This window comes from Pectinophora gossypiella, chromosome 2 (assembly GCF_024362695.1).
Source record: "Pectinophora gossypiella chromosome 2, ilPecGoss1.1, whole genome shotgun sequence".
Classification (NCBI taxonomy): Eukaryota; Metazoa; Arthropoda; class Insecta; order Lepidoptera; family Gelechiidae; genus Pectinophora; species Pectinophora gossypiella.
In genome coordinates, this window is record NC_065405.1 from 842345 (window position 1) to 866487 (window position 24143).

The window sequence follows — 24143 nt, forward strand, 5'->3', positions numbered from 1 at the left end:
CCTCGGCTCAGGGCGTCGTCTGAGAGGAAAAATATTTGAAAGAATTAATCGACCCGATAGCGATAAGCGTTGATTGATGGAAGTCGTCGAGCACGCCGCGGCGGGGTCGGTATAGGGGTCCTGAAGTGTTTGGTGTTTGGCTGCCTCTATGGCTAGAGTAATCGGGTCGTCGGGATCGTATATTACGTCCTTCGGACGCCGATACTTTTCAGTACCGTCCCTAAGCGGGATGTATTCGAAAGGCTGTTACACAGTAAGGCGATACAATAAGAATTAGATTTTTATATGGAGTGACCGGGGTGATGTAGAAGTCTCAAACTGTCGCTATCAACATATGCGTACTTACTTACCAACTTTCTAAATGCGACAGTGATTAAGTACCTACTTACTTAGTGTGTGACGGCGGTAGCGTACGCACTCGATAACACCTTACTATCTATCTTACGTCTAAACAAATGTCTACTTAAATGTATCTTATCATAATTACCTATTTACTTTCCAAATTCTTGTCTTATTATATCAACGGCGCCAGTCTTGTAATTACCTACTTCAATTTTGTTGTGGGTTTCGTACAATTAGTGAAAATTATATAACACTTAACATACACAGTTGATCCATTTAACACAGCCAGCTCGAGCATTATAGACGGCGATACGGCTCACCTATCACATTGAGGAGCTCGGTGGCGCAGCGGTTAACGCGCTCGGTCTGCGATTGTTGAAGTAAAGCAACTTTCGCAAAGGCCGGTCATAGGATGGGTGACCACAAAAATAAAGTTTTCATCTCGAGCTCCTCCGTGCTTCGGAAGGCAGGTTAAGCCGTTGGTCCCGGCTGCATTAGCAGTCGTTAATAACCATCAATCCGCACTGGGCCCTGGTTTAAGGCCCGATCTCCCTATCCATCCATAGGGCAGGCCCGTGCCCAAGCAGTGGGGACGTTAATGGGCTGATGATGATGATGATCACATTGTTCTAACAGAAAACTCGGTGAGGTGTGGGTACATAGTTCTTCTTACCCCAATTTGGATATACTTAGTGGTGAGATTATGTTATTTTATAGATGAGAGATGTATGTGGGATCGTCGGGCGAGAATTAAACACGTTAGCACCTTTAACACCTTTTTTTATTGTTTCCTTCTTAATAAGCACGCAGACATTACACTTTTTTAATTGAAAATATTAACGATTAACGCAGATCAAAAAATAACACCCTTCCACCTCGACTCTCACCCAACGTCTCTTTTTAAAAATCAGTCAGTCATCTCAATCCGTTCACACCGTTCATTTCACTCCGTTCATTTCAAGTCACTCATCCATCTTTTCTTTATTTGTCTTCGTTCAGAAATCAACATTCAGCCTCTTACTTATCCCACATGTATATTATATACTGCTACTCCTCGCCAGGTATGTTTATGTCCCATGTAATAGGTGGCAAATTAAATTATTAAATTATTAAATCATCATCAATTTAAGAGCCACGCTCTTGTCGGTGTAGCATTTTCCATTCCAGTCTATCAAAGGCCAATTCCTTGACTTCCCTATAAGACACGACGTTAACCTTTTACCTTAGACAGTAAGTACCAGATATCAATTATCTATAAATCCAATTATGAATATAATGCTCAATCTGAAAATGTATTTTAAATTCGCCGACCGACTTTTGTTTATTAAAAATGCATTTTGCTTATACTTAATTGGTTTCCGCTAAAGGAAGAAAATCTCTGTAGAAGCTACAATTAAAATTAAATAATAAATGGAGTTAAGAGCTTTCGGCTTACAGATACTACTTACGTTGTTACAAGTTATTCTTAATTAACGCAGTAATTAGTTTAATTAGTTACTATTTTAACTACTTCATCATCTCCGTAGCGTTACCTCATTTTCATACGATCCTCTTACGTAACCTAAAGATTTGACAGGTCCGGATTTTTCCGAAGTCTGACCTTCTAACCCGCGAAGGGAAAACCAGCACAATGTAGGTACACATTTATATACACCTAAATACTATTTAAGTAACTTAGTATATTATATAATCTATGTACGAGTACCTTCGTGGCTCACCCAGCAGGAACCAGGTTGTGCTGAGTGAGACCCTTTTATCTAAGGACGTCCACCACCACCTTAGGCCAGGCGCGCACTACGAGTTTTTCGCCGCGCGGCAGAAAAGAGCAGCGGCATAATGTCGCACTGTAATACTGCGCCGCTGCGGTGGCTCTGCCTTTAAGTACGCGCAATACAATTTAAAACTGTTGGTACAGAATTACAGTGCGACATTATGCCGCTGCTTTTTTCTGCCGCGCGGCGAAAATCTCGTAGTGCGCGCCTGGCCTTATCATCATTCTAATGAACATCCTCTATGCTTTTTTATAATTGCTCTGTGAAAATTTCAAGTGACGTTATTGTCTTGTTTTTGTATGTGGCGTCCTTTTATAATAAACAAATTTTATTATATTCTATTCAACACAGGTGTCATTACATTATCACATACTTACCTCCGAAAAGCATTTCTCGGGAATATGGGTTTCTTAACGATGTTCTTTCATCGCTGAGGACAAGATAGTCATACATAAGCATTTCTAGCTACCATTATTATTTTGTCAGGTTACCCACAGGCATTATTCGAATTTGACAGGAATATATAAAGAATTGGAGAATTAGGGTCTTTAGCCAAGTCGCATACGATTACGACAATCGACAGTGACAGTCATAAAAATATATTGGATTGACAGCTAGCTGTCACCTTAGGACTATTTTGTATACCTTGCGTTCGTTGTGCTCAATATTTATCTTATCTTTATCTTATCTTAGGTTACCTTATGTCAAAGGTAGTCTGGGAAGGGGGGAATGCAGAGTAAGGCAGAAAAGAGGGGGCTGAAAAGTGGGGCTCAAGCGTACTGGGGGCTTTTGCATTGGCTATGGCCCCGGGATCGTTAAGATAGGCCATTCGACAACAATACACATTATATTTTGTTCTTTTCTATATTTAGATGTGTAACCTCAGACAGACAGTCGTTCAAATACATTTGAAAACCTTTTCTATTTAAAGAAAAGTCTATAAATAAACCGTATGTGGTACACTAAAAGAAAAATCATACGTCATAGCACAACAAATATAGCACAGTAAATAATATATGCTTGTGGTGGTTGCGGCAGGCTTAATTTTTCAACATTTGGCCTGTCTGTGACGTCATAGGGGGCAGGTGGGTTGACCACCTCGGGTCATGAGGTCAAAGACATGCTAGCTGAACTGGAGTTTGGAAAGTAATTTATCTTCCACGTAAACCGGATCAAAGGGTTAGGTGTATTTCTTTTGAAAACCAAATGGCCTCAAGGTAAAAATATTTAGCGTGATTTAAGGTTCTTCTGTAAAGGTTCAGTGACTGATGAGCCGTAGGGCTATATCTCAGTATAGCACATCATAGTGGTCCCATTATTAGCACGTGCTCAGCAGTGAAAGAAAACATCGTGAGAAAACTCACATTTATTTATTTATTGTTCAGGTAATCAACAGCTTATATAGTATACATAGTAGTGATATAATATTTTAAGTAACAAGAAAGCCAATTATAGATTACCCCGGGTTACATATGAAACGTGTAGGTATCACTTAGTCTACAATTATACATAGAAAATCCTTCGATATATGTATATTATGATGATATGAAGTAGGAAACAAACAAAAATTAAGAAAATTATGCCTGGTGTTGGTCACCATTCCTCATGAACAATCGCATAAGCCATTACTACTACATGCACCCACAGAAAATAAATTTCAATATCAACTTGCGCCCATATTCACTAAGGAAGTAAGCAGAGTAATTCAGTCAGAAATGAATTATCAGGAGATATAGATTACCCCATAATAGAACAAACATACCCCACACTTACTTTAATATAGTCACCGATCATCGCCTCTTCGATTAAGTTTCGAACTTCGAAACACATTCCCGAGAAATGCATTTTTGGAAGTATGTGACCTATCCTATATTGGGCTATAGGCAGTCGCTTAGGCAGTCGCTTCTGTAAAAACTTCAGGTTAGGTAAGCGGACACTGCGAAAAAACGGGATAATGCTAGGGAGATACGCACTGCACTGCACCTTCATTATGCGCACTGCTAGGGAATGGCTCTTTGCCGTCTTCTGTATTTCCGAATACATATAACCCGGGTGCTTCCAAGGCCAGAGTGAACAGGCACCTTCTGGGCGAGCTTGCTTCATCTTAGGCCTTAATGACTTCGGGAAAGTCTGGGGCCAAGAGAAAACCCATCAAAGGTAAAAAAAAGATGCTACTAGAGTGTATGTAGGTAGATATGTGGATCCTGACATGTCAATAACTATATTAAAGTCAGCCTAGTCCTCGTGGGGCTCGCGTGACCTTGACATTCGCTGCCCAGTGGCTTAACTCGATTAGTTCATTCGACCATGGAGGTATCAGGGGAATGGATGAAGTGATATAGACCGTCTTGACGTGTTATAATAATCATGAAATGTCATGATTCATTGCCATGATGATGTGTATGTCTTATCATGTTATGTTATAGTATCTACGGGACTTATAAAAAATATCTAAGTATATTTGGTCACACACTATAAACTTAGGTCTAGCATCAGTTACAGAGGCAGCACTAAATGAAGTGAACGCCACGGGGGTGTTAATGGCCACATCGAAGCAATTCATCTAAGAAAGCAATATTGCTATTTGACAGTTGTTTGCAATGCGCTCCTGCTTTCTTAGATGAATTACTTATCGCATATCTTAATAAAATATATGGAGAAAGATTGTACAAAGTACAAATTTTGTACCAAAACAAACGGGTAAAAAAAAGTGTAAGCGAGGCCGGTTGGGTTTACGATGGCGCTGATTCCGGTAATGATCACTCAACTATTTAAATTTAATTTAAGTAAGTCAAGTTATACCTGTTATTTTCTTATCCGTCAAAAAGGAAAGGGACGGGTAATCGACAGGCATAAAATTTATGGAACACACGTCAATATTAGGTAGAAATTAAAAAAAAAAAACCCTCCCAAAATTTTATATTGTCCAATAACCCGACAGAATTAAGTTGACAGCACACGTTATGCAATCGAATGGCATATCAGCGAGATGTTCTTTATTAATTTTTAAATGAACAGTTGTCAATCGTCCGTCCCTTTCCTTTTCGGCGAATAAGAAAATGACGGGTCTAACTTAAAATAAAATTAAGAGGTGTCCGCAAGGTGTCTGGGCTATTGCATTGCTATAGTAAAAATAGAATAAACAAATACGATCTTCTATCATATCAGGTGATGTCAGGATTATTATTGAGCCGTCAAAGGCCCCAGACATGGCTCAAGTAACGAATACGTACTTACACCAGTAAGCAGTAACCGCGACCAATGGCCTAACGTACCTTCTTAAGCACGGAAATACAATAAGTATAATAATAATATTATATTTTTTTATTTTATTATATCAAGTAACAATGACTCATATTAGGGTTAGTTCTACATGTATGCATACTTCAAATCAGTTTAATTCCGGAAAATATAAAAGTAAAGTGGTCTAGTAACAGCCTCCGTGGTCTAGTGGTTAGAGCGTTAGGCTCACGATCTGGAGGTCCGGGTTCGATTCCCGATGGGGACATTGTCGAAATCACTTTGTGAGACTGTCCTTTGTTTGGTAAGGACTTTTCAGGCTTGAATCACCTGATTGTCCGAAAAAGTAAGATGATTCCGTGCTTCGGAGGGCACGTTAAGCCGTTGGTCCCGGCTATTAGCCGTAAAAACACCTCCACCAACCCGCATTGGAGCAGCGTGGTGGAGTATGCTCCATACCCCCTCCGGTTGATTGAGGAGAGGCCTGTGCCCAGCAGTGGGACGTATTTAGGCAGTTTATGTTATGTATAAAAGTAAAGAACACATAAATAAAAGGGAACACATAAGTAATAATACCTACCTCATGGGTCCACGCTGTTGCAAAATATTTTTTTTTAAATCTAAACAGGTAGGGTAAAGTTACGCAGTGGAGACAGGTAAGTATTTAATAAATATCGAACTGCATTCACCCTAATCCGTTTAGCAAGTAATCATAGACCACCCATGGGTAACCGAAGGGAATTGGAAACTTTTCTAATAGGCTAGTTTCCAACTAGTCAAGTCAGTTACTTTTTTACTAAACGTCAAAACACGAAATAACTATTGAATTTGTATGAAAAAGCACACTGTGACGTCATAGAACAACGTGACCAAACGTCGCAGTTATTATATTTTTCTGTATTAAAATGTATAATAAATAAGTTAAATAGAAAAAGAAAACGTTTTTGTCACCTTTCGATCACTCTTTTTTATGATTACTAAATCGTATTTTAAAATGTATTTGAGGTAAAAAAAAAAGAAAAGAATCAGACCTCTATTTTTATTTAACAGACTTTCTGGCTCTTTTATTAAACCCGAGAAAAAAGAAACTTAATAAAAAATATGCCTAAATCCAGGCGCGAATTAACCAATTGAGACCCTTTTCCACAGAATTGGTATAACGAACCGTAATATTTCGTCGACCTAATTTTTCCAGAGGTCTTTAATTTCGAAACCTATCTTTTCCCTTTTTCAATTTATTTTTTACCAAGTTGACTTTGCCTGTTTTTTTTTTTGTTTTTCTTTATTTAAATAGGCTTTTCAAATTAGTATTTTGCTACCACCGACACTGTGCACCCTTTGACCTTTTTAAATTTTGTATTTCATTAAAATTTGCAAATATTTTATTGGCCTCTTCAAAAAATATTTTAGTAAGTAGACCTTTGCCATTTCTAAGTGCGTCATTCTGCGTTTAATAAAAGACAGTTTGATTTAAATAGCTGTACTACCTGATCCCCAATTATAAAGGTTACTGCACACCCACTTCCCTGTACGGAAATATAGGATGCCGCCACACGGCGTACACACGAATGGATAAAAACACAACTTTTTGCACCCTGCGTCTCTTCCGTAGGAAGTAACTCGTGCAAGAGGGACGGAAGATGTTGTTGCGGTGTGTGTGAGGGGGAGGGCAGCCGTGGGAAACACAGGGGTGGCGATATCCCATAGTGCATTGAAGTGGGGCGGCCATGAATTGAATGTGTTAGTTTTAGGGCTCGGTGGTCAAGGGTTGCAATGACCTAGGGATTGTCAATTTCCTAACATAAATGTAATTTGATCACTTTATCAAAAAAACTAGAACGCAAGCAAAATTGATTTTTGTTTTTTCAACTGTCTTCTGTTCAACCTCTCGCCCGTAATCCCTAATGGGGTGGGCAGAAATATGTTAAAACTCATGGTGGCAAGGGATCACCCTATCGTCTTTTTTACAGATTACAATAATACTCTATTGCCAAGTTTCAATCCCCTTCAACTCGACATATTTTTTAGCATAGTAATTATGTTTACCTCTCATCTTCCCACTGTATCCCTATTAGAGCAGATAGGGCAACTATTTGCACATTAACTCTCATATATCATTCAGAACCCTTCTTTCTATGACATTTACGAAGACTATTATACATTTATACAGTTCTGCAACTTTCGAACCGCGATGCCTGCATCTGGTCAGGGGTTAACATTAACTTCTTTTTTTCCACAAACGGCCGGACACCTGTGCGATGTATATCTTTTAATTTATACCCAACATGTGGCAAACTCGTTTGCTTTCATTATTCAATTATTGTACTTATAGACAATTTTACGGAAATGGTCAGTTGTTATAGACAGATATTGTTATTATAGTTTGTAACAATCTTAACTAAATGTTTGTAGTAATTACATTAATAAGAAGTAAGTATATTCTTGATCTCTTCTTCAAATCATTTATCCCCTATTGGGATGTAGGATCGAATAACAGATTTCCACTCCTCGTGATCTTTTCCTCTGTAGATGCTCCCATATATGACATGCCGAGAGTTTTTTATTCCCGGTCAACCGAGCACTTATACTTCTAATAATCCTGCATTGCATGGAGAGGAATTTGTGAGGTATGCCTGAAAGCAGTTAGTCAGTGAAGTGAAATATATAAATTATATATTATTAATTTATATTATATTACATATGTCTACAAATACTCTATATAAATACCTAGTACTAGCCGATTGTTTTCGGGTAAAACTAGGTCTAGCCTTCATCATGCCGGCTAGAACTAGGTCCAGCCAATCCCTGTTGGATAAAACTTAGATGCGTGTTCCACCAAGCCTTCCGCCCCGCGTCACACTCTTGATTCACAGCATCTGCAGCAGCGGCGCGGGATGGAGGGCATAGCAAGGCACGCGCCTCTGCAGGTTGTGGGCGCCAGGTGCTGCTGGTCTACTGCAGGTCTACTAGCGAGTGTGGCTCACACTCGCTAGTGTACTAGGTTTAACCAAGAGTAAGTGGCTACACCTAGTTCTAACCGGCTAAAACTAGGTGTAGCCGCACTTCGCGTATTAGTCGTAACAATATATATACGATGTTACGATGTCACTAACACCCTGTACATGTATATATTGTGTGTTATATTCTGTTTGTTTGTTTGTTGTATATAGGAGAAAAAACAGTGGGGCCAACGGGAACAGAGGGCACCCAGCAGTGGGTGGATAAAAGCTGAGTACTTATATAGAAAAATAAAATTATAAAGACTGTTTATACGCTATGGATTATAATTGGATTAGAATCTCTCCCGTTTCTTGTAATATTGGCTTAGAATATTTATTACACACTTTGTTTGTTTTTCCTAGAAAATTAAACTCCTTCTTTCTTGGAAAAATAATTTAATCTTTTCAAAGGGCTTCTTCTTATTTACATAATAATAATATTATATAATATAATACAACAGACCACTCTATATACAGAAATGGAATTCTCACAACCCTAATTAAAATGACTTATTCATTATATAAAAAGTTGTTGACACTAACAAAGTGTTTGGCTCGGCACTTTTTCGGTAAACGACCCGATATAACTTGATCATGATAAATTATCAATTTATTATCTACACCTAATCGTTGGGAATGATTCTGTACTCGCTTTGTCCTACATAGGTGCAAAATGTAACGATGAACCACGCTTACTTGAATTTTTGTTTTGCCTCTTTATACAAATTTTGAAAATGGAACTGAAACTACTTACCTACATTTAAACTTATGTACTTACCTATCTTTTCGCAAAATTGGAATTATAATCACATTCTTAGTACCTATGTCAGCGATTTCTTTTTAATCACGAAAATACGCATTTAAATGCAAATTAGTGTGGCTCATCCTTTATACCATGCGCGCTCCAAATATTATACTCTGTAAACACACTGTCCCCTGAGAATCTAATTTAAAGCTTGTATTTTGGTCCCAAATACTATAATGACTTTATCCTTACAACTATATCACGCAACTTACATAAAATATTCTTTAAATTCGTTATCTACAGTACAACGTAGTCCAAAATATTCATAATTTAGACATTTTAAACTCTGAGATCTATCTCAACAGTGTTTGGTTCGTGGTCCCCTTGAAAAGTTTAGATTGTAGAACTCTAATAAGGCATTCAAAGTTTATGAATTACAATAAATATTTAATTTTGGGAGAATTACAATTGAAATGAGACGAAGGAATTGTAAGTATTCCAATTAGAATCATACAGATACAGAGTTATTCTGAAATGTGAATTTGAAATGTCAAAAGTATTCTTTTGTTTCTTTTTATCTCAATTACTCTCAAGTGTACCGCTCACCAAATTCTAAAATCTCGCGAATAACTATCGAGCGACTAGGTCCAAAGAATCTTATTAGAGCTAAGATTTAATACGCCAGCTCAGCGCCCCAGGGTCGGTACGGTTTGGAACTATTCTGCGAGTGGGGGTACTGATGATGCGGTGGATGATGGGGGTAGGGGGTAGGGTAATGAGGCGCGGGGGGTGCTGGGTGAGGGCCGGGAGGCCCGGGGGGTCCGGGAGGAGCGGGGGGATAATGATGGGGATAACTGGGAGCTGCTGTTAACGGCGCTGCGATCGCTGTTGGCGCTGCAACAGTTGTCGATGCGGTGGAAGCTATGGGCTCTTGTCTGTGTAACTCGGTGTAATTTTGCTGCGCGGGGACAGGCGTTGCGGGGTATTGCGGATACCCTGAGGGCAGTGTACCCCAATTGGCGGATTTCGCAGCGAGCTCCCTCTGTGCGGCGAAACATTGGAGGTGACTCATGAGTCGTAGGCGGAGCGGGTCTTGGATGTCGAGACCCTCGCAGGAGACCAGGTAGCGCGCCACCTCGGCTGCGCACTCCCTGAAGCCGATGCTGTGGTAGTCCATCGCGTAGCGCTGAGGGTCGTACGCGAATGTGTCCAGACCTGGAAAGATTGGAAAAGGTTTTGGTTAGGTTTGAAACTAAAGGTGAAGAATGGGGGTAGTCCTAAATCATAGCTTCTTATAGTCAGGATAGAAGCAAAAAGAACGCCTATATTACTTTTTGAAACTGGTACGTGATTTTTTCAAACTTGGGCGCTGTAATTTTATGACAACTTATTGTAAGACTTATTCAATTATGAGACCTATAATAAAATAACACGATATTTTGCAAAGAAATCACAATTTCTTTTGTACCACTACCATTACAAGGCCAGTAAAAGTTAAAGTAAAAGTCCACTAACCGGTTCGTACAAAAGGAAACAACTTTCTTCTGTCTACCCCATTAGTCGTGCAGATGTTGCATATATTTGCGTATAAATAGAGCTCAGACAATCGCCTCAATCGAATTGAAAAATAGCCCCAAGTCTACGACCCCTAAGTCTTATGCAACAAGTAAGCGACAGGGACAGCTTTATCTCACTTTTGTAAGACAAAAAGAGATGACAGACACGGCATCTGTGGGTAACGGGACCCCAAAAAATCCGGACATCCGTAGAAGATGGCCAGTTTAACTTGAGCCGCTATCCCCTTCGATAGTTTAAGAAGAGCGAATGGAAAAACTCTGTTCATTGATGGTGTGAGGGTTAAGATATACTGGGCGCCCTAACAACTGGGCCATTGGGCCAGAGCGAAGGGTGAAATACTCAAATTTTGAGACAGGAACAAAAATTTGCTTCACCCAACTAGATTTTTTAGCCTATTGGAACACCACATGTGGTAATTTATACTAAAATAATATAATGTTTAAAGCTTCGTTTACCAGACCCGCAAAAATGTTCTGAAGGTTACGGAGCGTTAGAACAGACGTAACATCAACTTTTCATTTTTGTGTATCTCCGATAATTGTTAATTATTAATTTATTACTTTTGTCTGCGTCTTAATGACGCATGCATGTTAAAAGTGAAAACTTCTTTGGCTAATGTACAAACTATTTGAATTTAACAAATTGTTACTTAAGCTGTTTGTTTCCAAATTTGAAATAAGTAAATAAATATTTTTTTCATGTAAGTAATGAGATTCTTCTTCTATCGTGTGGGTTGTGAGGTGCAGTACCGACTTCATCAACCGTGGTGTCAGGGTTACTATTGAGCCGCCAAAGGCCCCTGACATGGCTCATGTAGCGACTACTTACTAACATCAGTAAGTAGTAACCGGGACCAACGGCTCAACATGCCTTTCGAAGCACGGATCATCAGCCATCAGGTCATCAGCCTGTAATGTCCTAACCAAACTAGGGACCACAAAGTAATGTTCGTGATATTTCCCCACCGGGAATCGAACCCAGGACCTCCGGATCGTGACCCTAACGCTCAACCACTGGACCTCGGAGACAATAAAAAAATCTCACGCTTCAACAAAAATAACTTTTATTTAGACTTTCTAACTAGTTGTAACTAAGTTTGTTACTTGCCAAACCCAATACTTTTCTCGTAAGTTGGTCAGATTACATAATTAAACCAACAATAAGATTTAATATTAACTTTACAAGTGAACCTATTTAGTCGGTTAAGCTAAAATTAGAAGGTGTTCTTATTCCATTCTATTTTAAGAACTTAATAAAGAGCATGATGGGTTCTCGGTTTTGAGCACACACTCAAGTAAGACTCATCTTTCGCTTACTACACATAATTTTGTACAAGTCTTCAATATTAAGTAATTCCTTTTTGTTTTACTGTCTGAAGAGTGTCTAAAATTATTCATCGCATAATTTATTCAAATTGAAACATAATCTTCATAACGCTCTTGGTAGCAGGAATCTTACACAAACTCGCTAGCATGAAATAATTTAAAACTAAGTAGGTACGCGAGATAAAGTATTCCTGTCACATTTTTATCGAGACAATAATTTGACCGTCTTTATAATTTAATTAATTTATATCCGAATCAGGAAGTAAGGACATAGATATTCCAATTCAATCGACTGACGTTTGACGTGGGACAAAAGTTGAACAATTCTTCCTATCTGAAGTTAGGACCCGCTTTTCTTAAAACTTTTTTTTTCTTTTTATTTCTCTTCCCCTTCCTTCCGCAATGCACTCGGCACTGTTATTAAGTTTTTTTTTAATTCTTTTTTTATGTCGCAGGTGCGACAACCCTTTCGCGTTAGATGAAATTTAAAAAAAATACACTCTTTCCGGTAGTCTATAGAGTACACAGTAATATCGGTCTGTATGTATGTGTGTAGTTCGAAAGTAGATTAAAAGGTCGTAGTTTTTGTAGTATCTGTGCGTTTGTTTGTATATCGGGATTATGGGAGGAAAGAATAAAAGTGTGCTTGAGAATTGTTGTGGATTTTTCTATAGTACCTTCATACTTTTTGTGATGTTGAAACAGTGTCAGAAATTAGCTCAAATAATTCCTGATTTACATTGCTTCAATGCACGATTCATTTATAACAAACATTATAGAAGGAAAAATTGAAGGGAAGAGAGGAAGGGGTAGACCTAGGATAACATTTATGAAACAAATAAAAGAGAAGGTGCAGGTCGTGTCGTATCGGGAGGTGAAGGTTTTGGCGGGAAGAGAGGAATGGCGGTTACTCCACCGACAAGAGCGCAGCTCTTAAACATAGAGAGAGAGAGAGAATGTATATCACGTGTGAGGTCGGCAATAGGCTCGCCGCCAATTACTTAGGACTTATGCATAGCTGGCGAGGAGTGGGTGTGTATATTATACACCTCTGCCTACCCCTTCGAGGATACAGGCGTGTTGTGCTCATCCACTTCTATAGTTACTACGAAAATGTTTCTAACATTTATAAGAAAATGATAACGACATTGTCGAAACAGAAGAAATAAATAGAGCCAGAAATAGAACAGAGGCGGAGGACAGGAGTCCTAGTATTGGTTTGTAATAGACTACTCTGGGCGCCATCCCACTTGCGTCAGACAAAGTACTGCGGGGCGGAAGGCAAGAGGGAAACCACTGCCCTATTTTCCCTAAAAAGTAGCCTGGAAAATGCTGCACCGACAAGAGCGTGGCTCTTAAATTAATGATGATGTACAAATAGAAATAGTTAACGTAAAAAAATATCAAAAACCGAATATAAAGAACCCATAACACCCACCCAGATTTGAATCCACGACCCCATTAACACGTGTCAAATCGAGCGTAAACTCTACTATTCCCGAATGACATAATCATAATGAGTGCAACATAAGCTATATAATTCGCGAGGGGAGGGCGAGGAGTGTCGGCCACTGGGACTGCGTGTGCGCCGGTGTTCCCACGCGGCCCCTGCTGGACAAATATGCACTGGTAGAGATTATCTTTCCCCAATTGATAGGAGCATTCAGTGGTCATGTTTGCGTTACTATTAATATTTGGGTATGTTATTGTAAAATCATAGCGACCTAAGTAGAGTTAAGATAGAGTCGAGGTTGGTAAGTTACACACGTAACTCAAACCTAAACTTTCTTTCAAATGAAATAATTTAAAACACATAATAACGGGTTCTTACCGCGTTTAAATGGGGATATGAGACTCCCAATGAAATAATTTATTTTATTAATTTATTTATAAAGACACTTACATACAACATTACAGTGTGACCCATGACTTATGCGCTGTATGTCGAGAAAACAATATATAAAATAAATTAGTAATGAAAAAATAAACAAAAAGACAAACATAAGACTTGAAACAACATGAAAAACGCAAAAAAAATACAATTTTTAAATTAAAAGGTAAACTATCACACAAAAAATAATAATAGAAAAAGAATAGTAAATCCTATTGCAAAGTCTTAGTAATGAGTTAAATACAAAGAAAAGTAAAATGTGCTATGAATTTTGTACCTTATACATTATTTTTAAATCTGATATTTTGTTTTTTTTTTGACGTCTGTCTTATTGCAGATTTACCGCAAGTGGCATTAACTACTTTGCCGGGCTAACGGGAAGCGCTGAGGGCTCTCACCCAGTAACAAGTCCAAAAGAGCTTATAACTTTAGGTTAAGTACTTACCAGTTAAGAGCTGTTAAAAGATTAGCCTCTGAAACGGACCTTTTTGAACTTAGCATTTTTATCAAAGGACTATTTTCCTGTAAAAGAAAAGTTATTTTAAGATGTTCCTAGAAATAGCCGCATTTTGTCGTTTCAAACGATCGAAACGAAGAGTCTATATTTGATGTTTGCTTTGAAAATACTTCCTGTTAGAATGGAAACGTTGTACAAAGACTAAAAATAACATCCCCATACCCTAGAATGACCCAAACTGACCTTTACAAACAGACTATCACAAATGTCTGGAAAGCCAAACAGAGAACGCAAAGCAAAAGTAATTTAAACCCTATTTGAATTTTAAATGGTATCTATTAGAACAAAGTGGGGCAAAATCTAAATTTCTAGACGAATTCATAAATAAATGTGCTACTGTTACTGAACTTGGTATATAGGCTCCTGAATTTAAACTAGGATATTTGTCTGCCAAATAGGTTGAACGCTGAAAACAGGAAATGATAAATTGTGTTTTAATGTTAATGATACAAGTAGGTCAAGCTTTTTTAGAGTTACTACAGATATACCTAGAAAAACAACCGATAAATAATTTATTTCATTACAAAATATATAAAAAATAAGTGCCTCAGAGTAGGTTGTGAAGCCTAAACTGAATTGTGTGGTTTAAATGTGTGATCCATGTGATTCCGGGTTGAAAATTAATTTAAATAAATACAAATTATGAATATTTTATTAAATTGAAAAAAAAAAGCAACGAAAAGCTCAGTAAATTGTGGATACTTGTTTCGTCTTGCAATAGAATAGATGTACCTCTGTATAACTGTATGTTGTCATACATATAAGTACATACATGTCTCGAATTACAATTCTAGAAAAAGATATTTGACAAAATCGTTCGACAAATCCGAAAGACTATCCAAAGCAAATCTCAACAGTGTTTTTACTTCAAACCTAATTAAAAATACACCCAATACTCCAAGAGTAAGTGAGACAAAAACTGGATCACATATCTGTGGTATCGCTTCCTGTTTGCCAGTTTTTGTGCGCGGGCGCCAGGTGTGTGTCCGTCTGTCGTACCTGGCCTGCGCCGGCGCATCGTGCTCTTACCGCATTATACTGCTCTCGTGTGGGAGTGTGCTGCGGTTTGGAAATGTTACCCTGAGCCAGGTACAGTGGTCAATCATGATTTTTATGCGTGGGAATTCGTCAAAGTTTAGAAGGTCTCGTACATTCTAAACATTTGATGAATTCCCGCGGTACAGGTGGTTTTGTAAGGAAGCAAGGGATGAAAAAGTGCAATGTCGGTTCTGGTGTAAGTGTATTGTAGTAATATAAGTAAATATTACGCGGAAATATTGTTTTTTTTTTGGCTCATGTAACGAGTATATAATTACTACGTAAGTAAGTAAATGGAAGACGGGACGTGTCTTCGGAAGCACTACCTGGCGCGTGCGCACCATCTTACTTTCGGAGAATCGGGTGTGATCAGTTTGCAATTCACAGTCGCACAGTCTGTGATTTTTGTGATATGTCCCCACCGGGATTCGAGCGCGGGACCTCCGGATCGTGAGTGAAGCCGTTACAATACCATGGAAAAGATAGAAACATTACACCAGTTTTCGGTCAAGTACTTAATACCATAACTGACTTTGCAAACTAACATATCTGCAATTTTTTGTAAAATTATTTGTATCTTTTTGCGGTTACTCCACCGACAAGAGCGCAGCTCTTAAATAGAGAGAGAGAGAATTTGTATCTTATTGACAATGGCAAAAGGTGCAAATCAGATACGCCAAATTTTTCAAATACGTCTGTTAGCGGCGTCAGCGACGATATGCGGTCTAAAATAAGTTACGTCAAAAATAAACTCCTAAATACAAAAACAAATATAGTGTAAAATGGATAATGGTGCTAATTCCTGCAGACACCATCTAATTTTATTTTAAGTTAAACCTGTCATTTTCTTCTCCACTGAAAAAGAAAGGTACTTACGGGTAATCGACAGGCATAAAATTTATGGAACATACTTCAATTTTAGGTAAAAATCTAAAACAACCGTCTAAAAAAATTACATCAGCCAATAACCAGACAGGGTTAAGTAGACAGCACGTCAAACGGATTACATACCAGCGAGATGCCTATTTATTCGCCCGGGTTATTCGTTCGTTTTAAAATCACACAACAACAATCCAACAACAAGACAACAATCATCCGTCCCTTTCCTTTTCGGCGGGTAAGAAAATGACGGGTATAATTTAAAATAAAATTAGGACGTGTCTGCAGGAATCGGGGCAATATATTTATTGAGTATTCTATTTTTCTTCCTGCAGCCGAGTTAGTGACATATTCAACGAGCAGAAGACATATTGACGACTGAACGAATGATTCGGATATTATTATTATGATTGCTCTCTTCCTGGAACGGAGATCTGGTCCCAGTACGGTACCCAGCTCAAAAATCCGTTGTCAACATCCCTAAGGGCAAATTAACATTGACCTTTCAAGGAACGGAAGTCGAGACCGTCCGGTTGGCATGCGGTTTTACAACCACTGAGCACGCATAGCTTCCACGTTGCGGGATGCAGCTACTGAAGTCCGACACACGCTTGGCTGCTACAATTATAATTTTAAATATTGATCACTAATTTGACCACAATGTAACCGCAAACTGATTCTTCCGGAAGGATGTTATTTTGTGTCGGACGTTGGGATGTTTGAATGAATGACTTTTTTAAACAGTTTTTTTATTATTAACCGACTTTAAAAAAGAAGGAGGTTATCAATTTGTAAAATTGTTGTATATTCATACCAGAATATATTCGCATATATTCACAAAATTGCAAACACAATATCATTGATGTATATGTGTTTGTTTGTAGATACGTATTTCTCAGAAACTACAAACGGTATTGTCATAATTATTTTTTTATGGGATTAAGTTTCCAAGTTAGGAAAGAGAGGAAAGGGAAGCCCAAGAAGAGCTTACATGGTACAGATTAAATAGAAGGCGAACGTCGTGTCTTATAAGGAGGTTAAGGAATTGGTATTTGATAGACAAGAAAGGAGAATGCTACACCGACAAGAGCGTGGCTCTTAAATTAGGGATGAATAAAATGAACACTACATATTAAATGACGAGTATGAAATGGTAAACATAGCTAAGAATAACAAAACAGCACAGTCACTCCACAGTCATTTCTTTTTATTTTGGTGCAATAAAGTGTATTTGTATTGTATTGTATTGTCACTCCCTCACCGCTCGGAGCGGCCACAACACCCCGGGGTACCCACAACACGCACCTGTCACCCTGTCCACCCCGAAACGACGCGTGGGAACGACATACCCGCACGGTGCCATCTGATACGGTCATCGTAATGCTACTAATTACGTCGATTTGACGATTTCATGGCGATAAGTTTGGCTTTAAATTGAAATTAGTGGGGTGTTCTATACCCCGTTAAAAAGCCATTGAAAGAATTACATCCAGGGAGAAATATAGGTAGTATCCAGCTCATAAAAATGAAAAAATAAATACATAAAATGAGCCTTCTCAGTAAGTAATAGATCACTTGTACTGGGAATCACCCACAACATCCTCCTAGCTTTACAAATTTACTTCTATGAATTCCATAATACAGCCAAGTGCAAAACAGACACGTTACATCACGCATATTTCCCACCGGGGTAACCAGAGACTAAGTTGTATAACGTTAGTAAACGCAATATAAAATCTTGTCTATAGTCCTAAAACCCTTTTTGGAACTTGTAAACTTGTACGTTTAGTAAAATTGATGCACCTGACGTCTAAAGTAATACGGTTTATGATGGATTACTTCATTTTTTTTCTTCTATCGTGTGGGTTGTGAGGTGGAGTACATCAACCTTGGTGTCAGGGTTACTATTGAGCCGCCAAAGGCCCATGTAACGACTACTTTTACACGCTACACGCTCTGATACACGCTCCAGAAAGATATTACGTCTCTCTCAGATAAACTTTGACAAAAAAACAGGATGGAAAAAGTAATATCGATAGCGAATCTTGATACACCTAACAGTACCTACTATTTCATAAAAAACAACAACTTTTTTAATTCAAAAGGCAGGAAAAGCGAAACAAATGTAACTTTTGCTTTTTAGAATCTTTTTTAAGTATATTTTTTTTTGCTAAACAGCCGTTAGAACCTTTTCAACAACTCTACGGAAACGGAAGAGAGTTGTTTAGAGTTTCAATGACAGGTTTTTCGGTATTGATTGTGAGATGTAACGGGAATTTTGAAATATTATGTAGTTGCTTAATTATTGTACTTGCTTAGGTAAATCAATTCAGAGAAAGTTATATTGGATCCATTCCAGGAATATTACACTCGCGTAGTAAAATATTTATTTATCAGGTCGAGAATGTTTCGAAGAAATCGCAATTTCGATATTAAAGGGTTTCAAGACATTCATTAGATTTAGTTATTGTGGATAACACAATTATTATTGGTCCTAAGACTTTGAGCTCTAGTACATATTATATAAGCGTTATACGTCATTAAAAAGACCCAGTCAAGAGTGCTCTAAACCAGCGCATGCTTGAAGTCTTTGTGAGCCCTGGTAGCTCAGTTGGTAGAACGCTTGCATCTCACTTTGAGGTCGCAGCTTCGAATCCAACACAGGCTTAAACAGATGATTGTCGAATTTGTTTTCAAATTCATGTTTCGATCGTAAATGATTATCACGTGCTCAGCGGTGAAGAGAAATGCATTTGCGGAGGTATGGGACCTAACTTGTATTGGGCTGGTTTTCTCTTCGCGGGTTGGAAGGTCAGACAGGCAGTCGCTTATGTAAAATACCGGACCTGTCAAATTTTCAGGTTGGGTGGGGAAACCCTGTGGGGAGCGGGATGGTGCTGGGGAGATGATGATGTTCTTTGTTGAGATTGGAAGAAGCAAAAGTGTTGTGTCAGGATTGTACTAAGTGGAATTCCGCGGTCTTTGCCTACCCTAACAGAAAATAACTTCAATTTACGTTTAGGTATAAATATAAATCGTAGCTCCTTCATAATGAAAGCAGAACTACGAAGTTACCACAAATTGGGGTCAGGCGTGATTCATATACGGGCGGTCTTACTTAACCTCGTAAGGCCCGGATTTCCAGACACAATAGTTAAACAATGGGATTTGGATTTTAAAAGGCATTTGGGCCTTACGACCTTAACTATGTACGAGAAAACGCACATACATTATTCTGTAAGATTAATTACATAATTATACCTGTGACGTCAGTTATTTATTCGATTGAATAATATTGAAGAATCAAGAGAAGTATCCATGTTAAGATCGATGCAAATTGGATTTCGGTCTGCTTACCCCGATGAAAATAGGCGTGTCTTTATTTATAACGTGGTGTTTCTTATCCCCTTGAGTGTCGAGGTAATTATAATACCTAACTATAGTAGTTACTTCTACCAAAATTAGCTAGATACATAAATCCCTGAAGTGTGTGTCTCCGCAATCCAGCTTAGCGTCATGGTCTTTGCAAATATTTTCCTTCGCACAAAGCTCTACTTACTATTGTTTAGCATGTACTTCACTCATTTTTCTTTGAAGAGTCTAGTCTTTGTATCTATAGCTCAGTCTACACTTTGTAGGTTGCTGCTTCGTGTCTCACAAAAGTTTTCCAGAACATTCTAAAAATGAGACGAGACATTCTGTTTATACCAAGGCATACTACTTAGTCTAAAGTATTTAAGAGGTGTCTGCATTTGACCTAAAACTTTCTCAAAATCTTCTTTCGAAAAGAATTCTGGACTTATCTCTTTAACTTTTGATCCTGTTATAAAAGTTCTTTGGTAAGTAGAAAACAAATACTATCCTTGATTAATAGAGTTCATATTTTATTCAATGTATCTCGAAGGGGCACATTGAAATAATTAATCTAATAAGAAATATTGTAATTTGACATTTACGCATATTAAGTGCGCATATGTAAGTGCGCAATAATATATAGTAAGTGCGCAATGTCAATAAATATCAAGTAGCATTATTTCTTGGCTTTTTAACCCCCTAGGTCACGAGCAGGATGGACTATTATTATCTTCGTTGGAAAACTAAGAGGCGATCGTGAATGATTGTCAATTGAACAACCACTAACTTAATTTTGATTATTTTGCCAGTACTAAAAGTAACCCTGTCTCTTTCTTGTACATATTGAAAGAAGAAGAAAGACGGCACTAGTTTAAGAGCTAATATAAGGTAAAGTTTATGTTCGTTTGTATAGGCACCGTTGCCAATCCAAAATAAGCATGCAAAGGAAAGGATTATGTCTGATATAGGATATAAGGAATGTCATAATCATCTGCTCTTCTTACCTTTAGCATGCAGCATCTTGAGATGGTCGACAGTGAGTTGCAGGATCTCTGCCTTCTCCAGCTTGGCGCTGCCCTGCTTCTCACAGGCGGCGGGCACCAGTCGCTTGAGTTCAGTAAGCGAGGTGTTGATGCGGTCGCGCCGCTTCTTCTCGATCACGCCGCGGCGGCGCTTGCGCGTGAGCAGCTGGCACGAGTCGCCGCCCGGGGATCTAAAGAAGTTAAGTTTTATGATGAAGAGATACTTATTTATAAATACAACATTAATAGCTTATGTACGTCACACTGTTGAGCACAGGCCTCCCCTCAATTAATTGCAGGAGGTATAGAGCATATAATTGCATGAGAAAATGAATTAAGAGTTATAAAAATAATAATTAAGTATAAAAGATAAGCTAGCTTAATTAATAATAATTCTCAAATTTCTTATTTCTGTACAAATAAACTAGGTACTCATAAAATAAAGATAACAATTTAGTACCTATAATAATAAAACATATAAAAATATAATATTAAAAAAGGCACGAGTAACTAAAAGATTAAAAAAATAACAAGCGTAAAAAAAAATACAATATTTCCTAATAACTTCTAATCAGGAGTTTGTTTCATGTTTTTCCTTCCTACATAATAAGCTAATTGTAATGAAAATGAAGTTGGATAATATTATGTACTTAGATGATTTTTTTTTCACTGGTTTCGAACAAAGGTTTCCGTCGTAGCCTTCTCGTAGCAAGTAATTCCGTAGCAATAGCTACGCCTGTAGCTAATAAGCTTACTGTAGCGTGTAGTAACGTTACTTCAATTACTTTCTAGAAATGTTATAATGACGTAATTATGTTATTGTTATAAAATTCTAATTGGCGTGTTATTGGAATATTTCTTACTTAGGTTGTTTAAGGGAAGTCCCGAAAAATATGAGGTCGTTTTAAATTAAAAAGCAAGTATTCTGTCTCTTTCTATACCAATTTTTTCATAACATAATCCCGCGCCTAGATCGCAAGAGGTACATTCATCGCAAGATGAACTAAGTACCCACACCTCACCGTGTTTTCTGTTAGGCCACGTGAAAGGTGGTGAGCCGTATCACCGCCTATAATGATCTAGCCAACTCAACGTGTTAGTGAAAGCTTCATCATCATCATCATCACCAAACCACTGCTGGGGCACGGGCCTTCCCTATGGATGAATAGGGAGATCGGGCCTTAAACCACCACGCGGGCCCAGTGCGGATTGGTGGTTATTAACGACTGCTAATGCAGCCGGGACCAACGGCTTAACGTGCCTTCCGAAGCACGGAGGGTTTTTATGGTCACTTTTTTGTGAAAACTTCACTTAAGATTAATTAATAACTACGCACTGGGGTTTAAACCCCATGAAGGGTTTCCATCACCACACCCAATTAGACCGACTAAGTACTTAGATACCGAATGATACGCAAGACCATCTTGCCATGATCATTCTTTTCCTTTTTTATTTATCATTATTTATCGTGCATTAATTATTTGTGAAAACTTAATAGACTACTGTACTCGTTATATACGTGTTATTATATGTTGTATGTTTTCCTTAAATAAATAAAATACCTAATTATCCTGTGTGTACAATAAAGTATTTGTTATGTTAGTAGGTACTTACTGCGCATCTTTACTGCTTTCCTCGGAGAACGCGTCATCTTCGCTCTCGGAGTGTGTCCTCTTGCTCCTGGGCGCGGGCACCGGCGCGGGCGCAGGAGCGGCGTGCGGCGCCGGCGGCGGCCAGTAGCCCCACTGCTGCTGAGGGTCCATGTGACGCTGCTGGTATTCCATCGTGGAAGATCACGGGGTGGATGTCTCACTATTTTTTTTATGTTGGCTGTCTTGCTGGTTTGTGGAGGAGGGTTTAAAAGTTTTCCAGTTTCAGAGGACACTGTTACTTCAAGATTGTTTGTTTTAAATGTTTAAAAATAATTATGTCACGGTGAAAATTATCACACTCACTATATTTCAAATTATTTGCGGCGTTTTAATTTATTTTCACTTTGTACAAATGTTTCTAAACATTTATAAAATTTCACAGTTCACAAAAATTGTACAAACTCGCGGGAAAACCCTTCACGTTGCTATTTACTAACTTCCGGACTTGATAACAAAAGTTCACGTGGTTCGAACGATCTTTCCTTCAAGGTCAGCGCGAGGAGGTGTGCGCCTACGCAGTGGGTCTCGTCACGTGTGCGCGTGTCCGCCGCCCGGCGCGGAGTGTGTGCGCGTGGCGACAACGCGCACAACCGTGCGCGCGGCACCCCATGCGCCGCTCGTGCATAACGCACTTTATATCTCGCACCACATTTTACTTTACCATTACTATATACCATTTTTGACCCTTTTACAAAGGACATAAGGACGCGTGGGATGTATTATTGACGCTGTCAAAAAGCTTAACAGGGCAAAATAAGTATAAATCTGTATTTTGCAAAACTATCCCCTTTGCAAACGCAATACGGTTATAACGACCGCATTTATAAACTTTATCGTAATTAAATATCACAAAACGTTATTGCAAAACGGTAGTTTAGTAAAATAGTTTTTATTTTGTGAACGTTAGATTTCTAAGTGGAGTGTGGAGGGGTCGTTTTGGGTGGAACTTAGGCCGCGTGCCAGGCGCACGGTGGGAAACAGAGGAGCAATTAGGAAACGCAATGTGATTCGTAGTGATGTGAACGAGCCTTTATCTAAGAGGGTGGAGCAGGGTGATTCCCTGAGAACCGTGGGACCGTGCGCCGGAGATTAACTCTGTTTTAGGGGTCAATATGTACTCACGCATGATTAAAATGTACCATAGTTATTGAATTTCATATAATGCAGCTACTCAATTTATTTGTGAAGTAAGTTTGCATTACTGGGTGATATGTACGGGTCTTCTTCTTCTTATCGTGTGGGTTGTGAGGTGGAATACCAACCTCATCAACCCTGGTGTCAGAGTTATTACTGAGCCGCCAAAGGCCACTGACATGGCTCGTGTAACGACTACTTACTTACATCAGTAAGTAGTAACCGGTACTACGATATATTATACGGGTAGTATGGAACTAATTGTTTAAGTATTTTTGATATTTATCCTCACTTGGTGATTCTGTAGAACACCAGCTTGCCTCTCATTCGGCGAGCGCCGGTTCAAACCCGCTGGCACCACTCGACTATTATAGACGGTGATACGGCTCACCAATACGAGTCGTCAAACAAAGAGCTTGGTAAATGGTCGGTTGGTTCGTCCTTGTGATGGATGTACCTCTAACCACACCTATTTGGATATAGCCGTAGGTAAACTAACGTTTACCTACTTATGTTTTATTTTTATTGCAAAGAAAATCATGAACATAATACCTTAAACGCTAAGAAACATTGTTAAATCCGACATGGTTTTTGTCTCAACGCAAAATCTAAATATATAAAAGGAGAAACTGACTGACATATTAACGCACAGCCT

The 24143-nt window shown here is 38.5% G+C and overlaps 1 protein-coding gene across 1 annotated transcript; it reads right to left on the reverse strand.

Moving 5' to 3' along the window:
- Positions 1-9771: 9771 nt before the first annotated feature.
- Positions 9772-22486, reverse strand: LOC126375238 (hairy/enhancer-of-split related with YRPW motif protein). Its single transcript, XM_050022149.1, has 3 exons — positions 22317-22486; positions 20685-20893; positions 9772-10313 (listed from the first exon to the last, which is right to left on the reverse strand). The coding sequence occupies exons 1-3, from the start codon at positions 22484-22486 to the stop codon at positions 9772-9774; spliced, it is 921 nt and encodes a 306-aa protein (XP_049878106.1).
- Between the last annotated feature and the right edge of the window lie 1657 nt (positions 22487-24143).

Coding starts and splice junctions, on each gene's coding strand:
- LOC126375238 (XM_050022149.1), bottom strand. CDS start 22,486: ATGGAATACCAGCAGCGTCACATGGACCCTCAGCAGCAGTGGGGCTAC. Junction 20,894..22,316: donor GAAAGCAGTAAAGATGCGCA/GTAAGTACCTAC, acceptor TAACTTCTTTAG/ATCCCCGGGCGGCGACTCGT. Junction 10,314..20,684: donor CAAGATGCTGCATGCTAAAG/GTAAGAAGAGCA, acceptor CAATCTTTCCAG/GTCTGGACACATTCGCGTAC.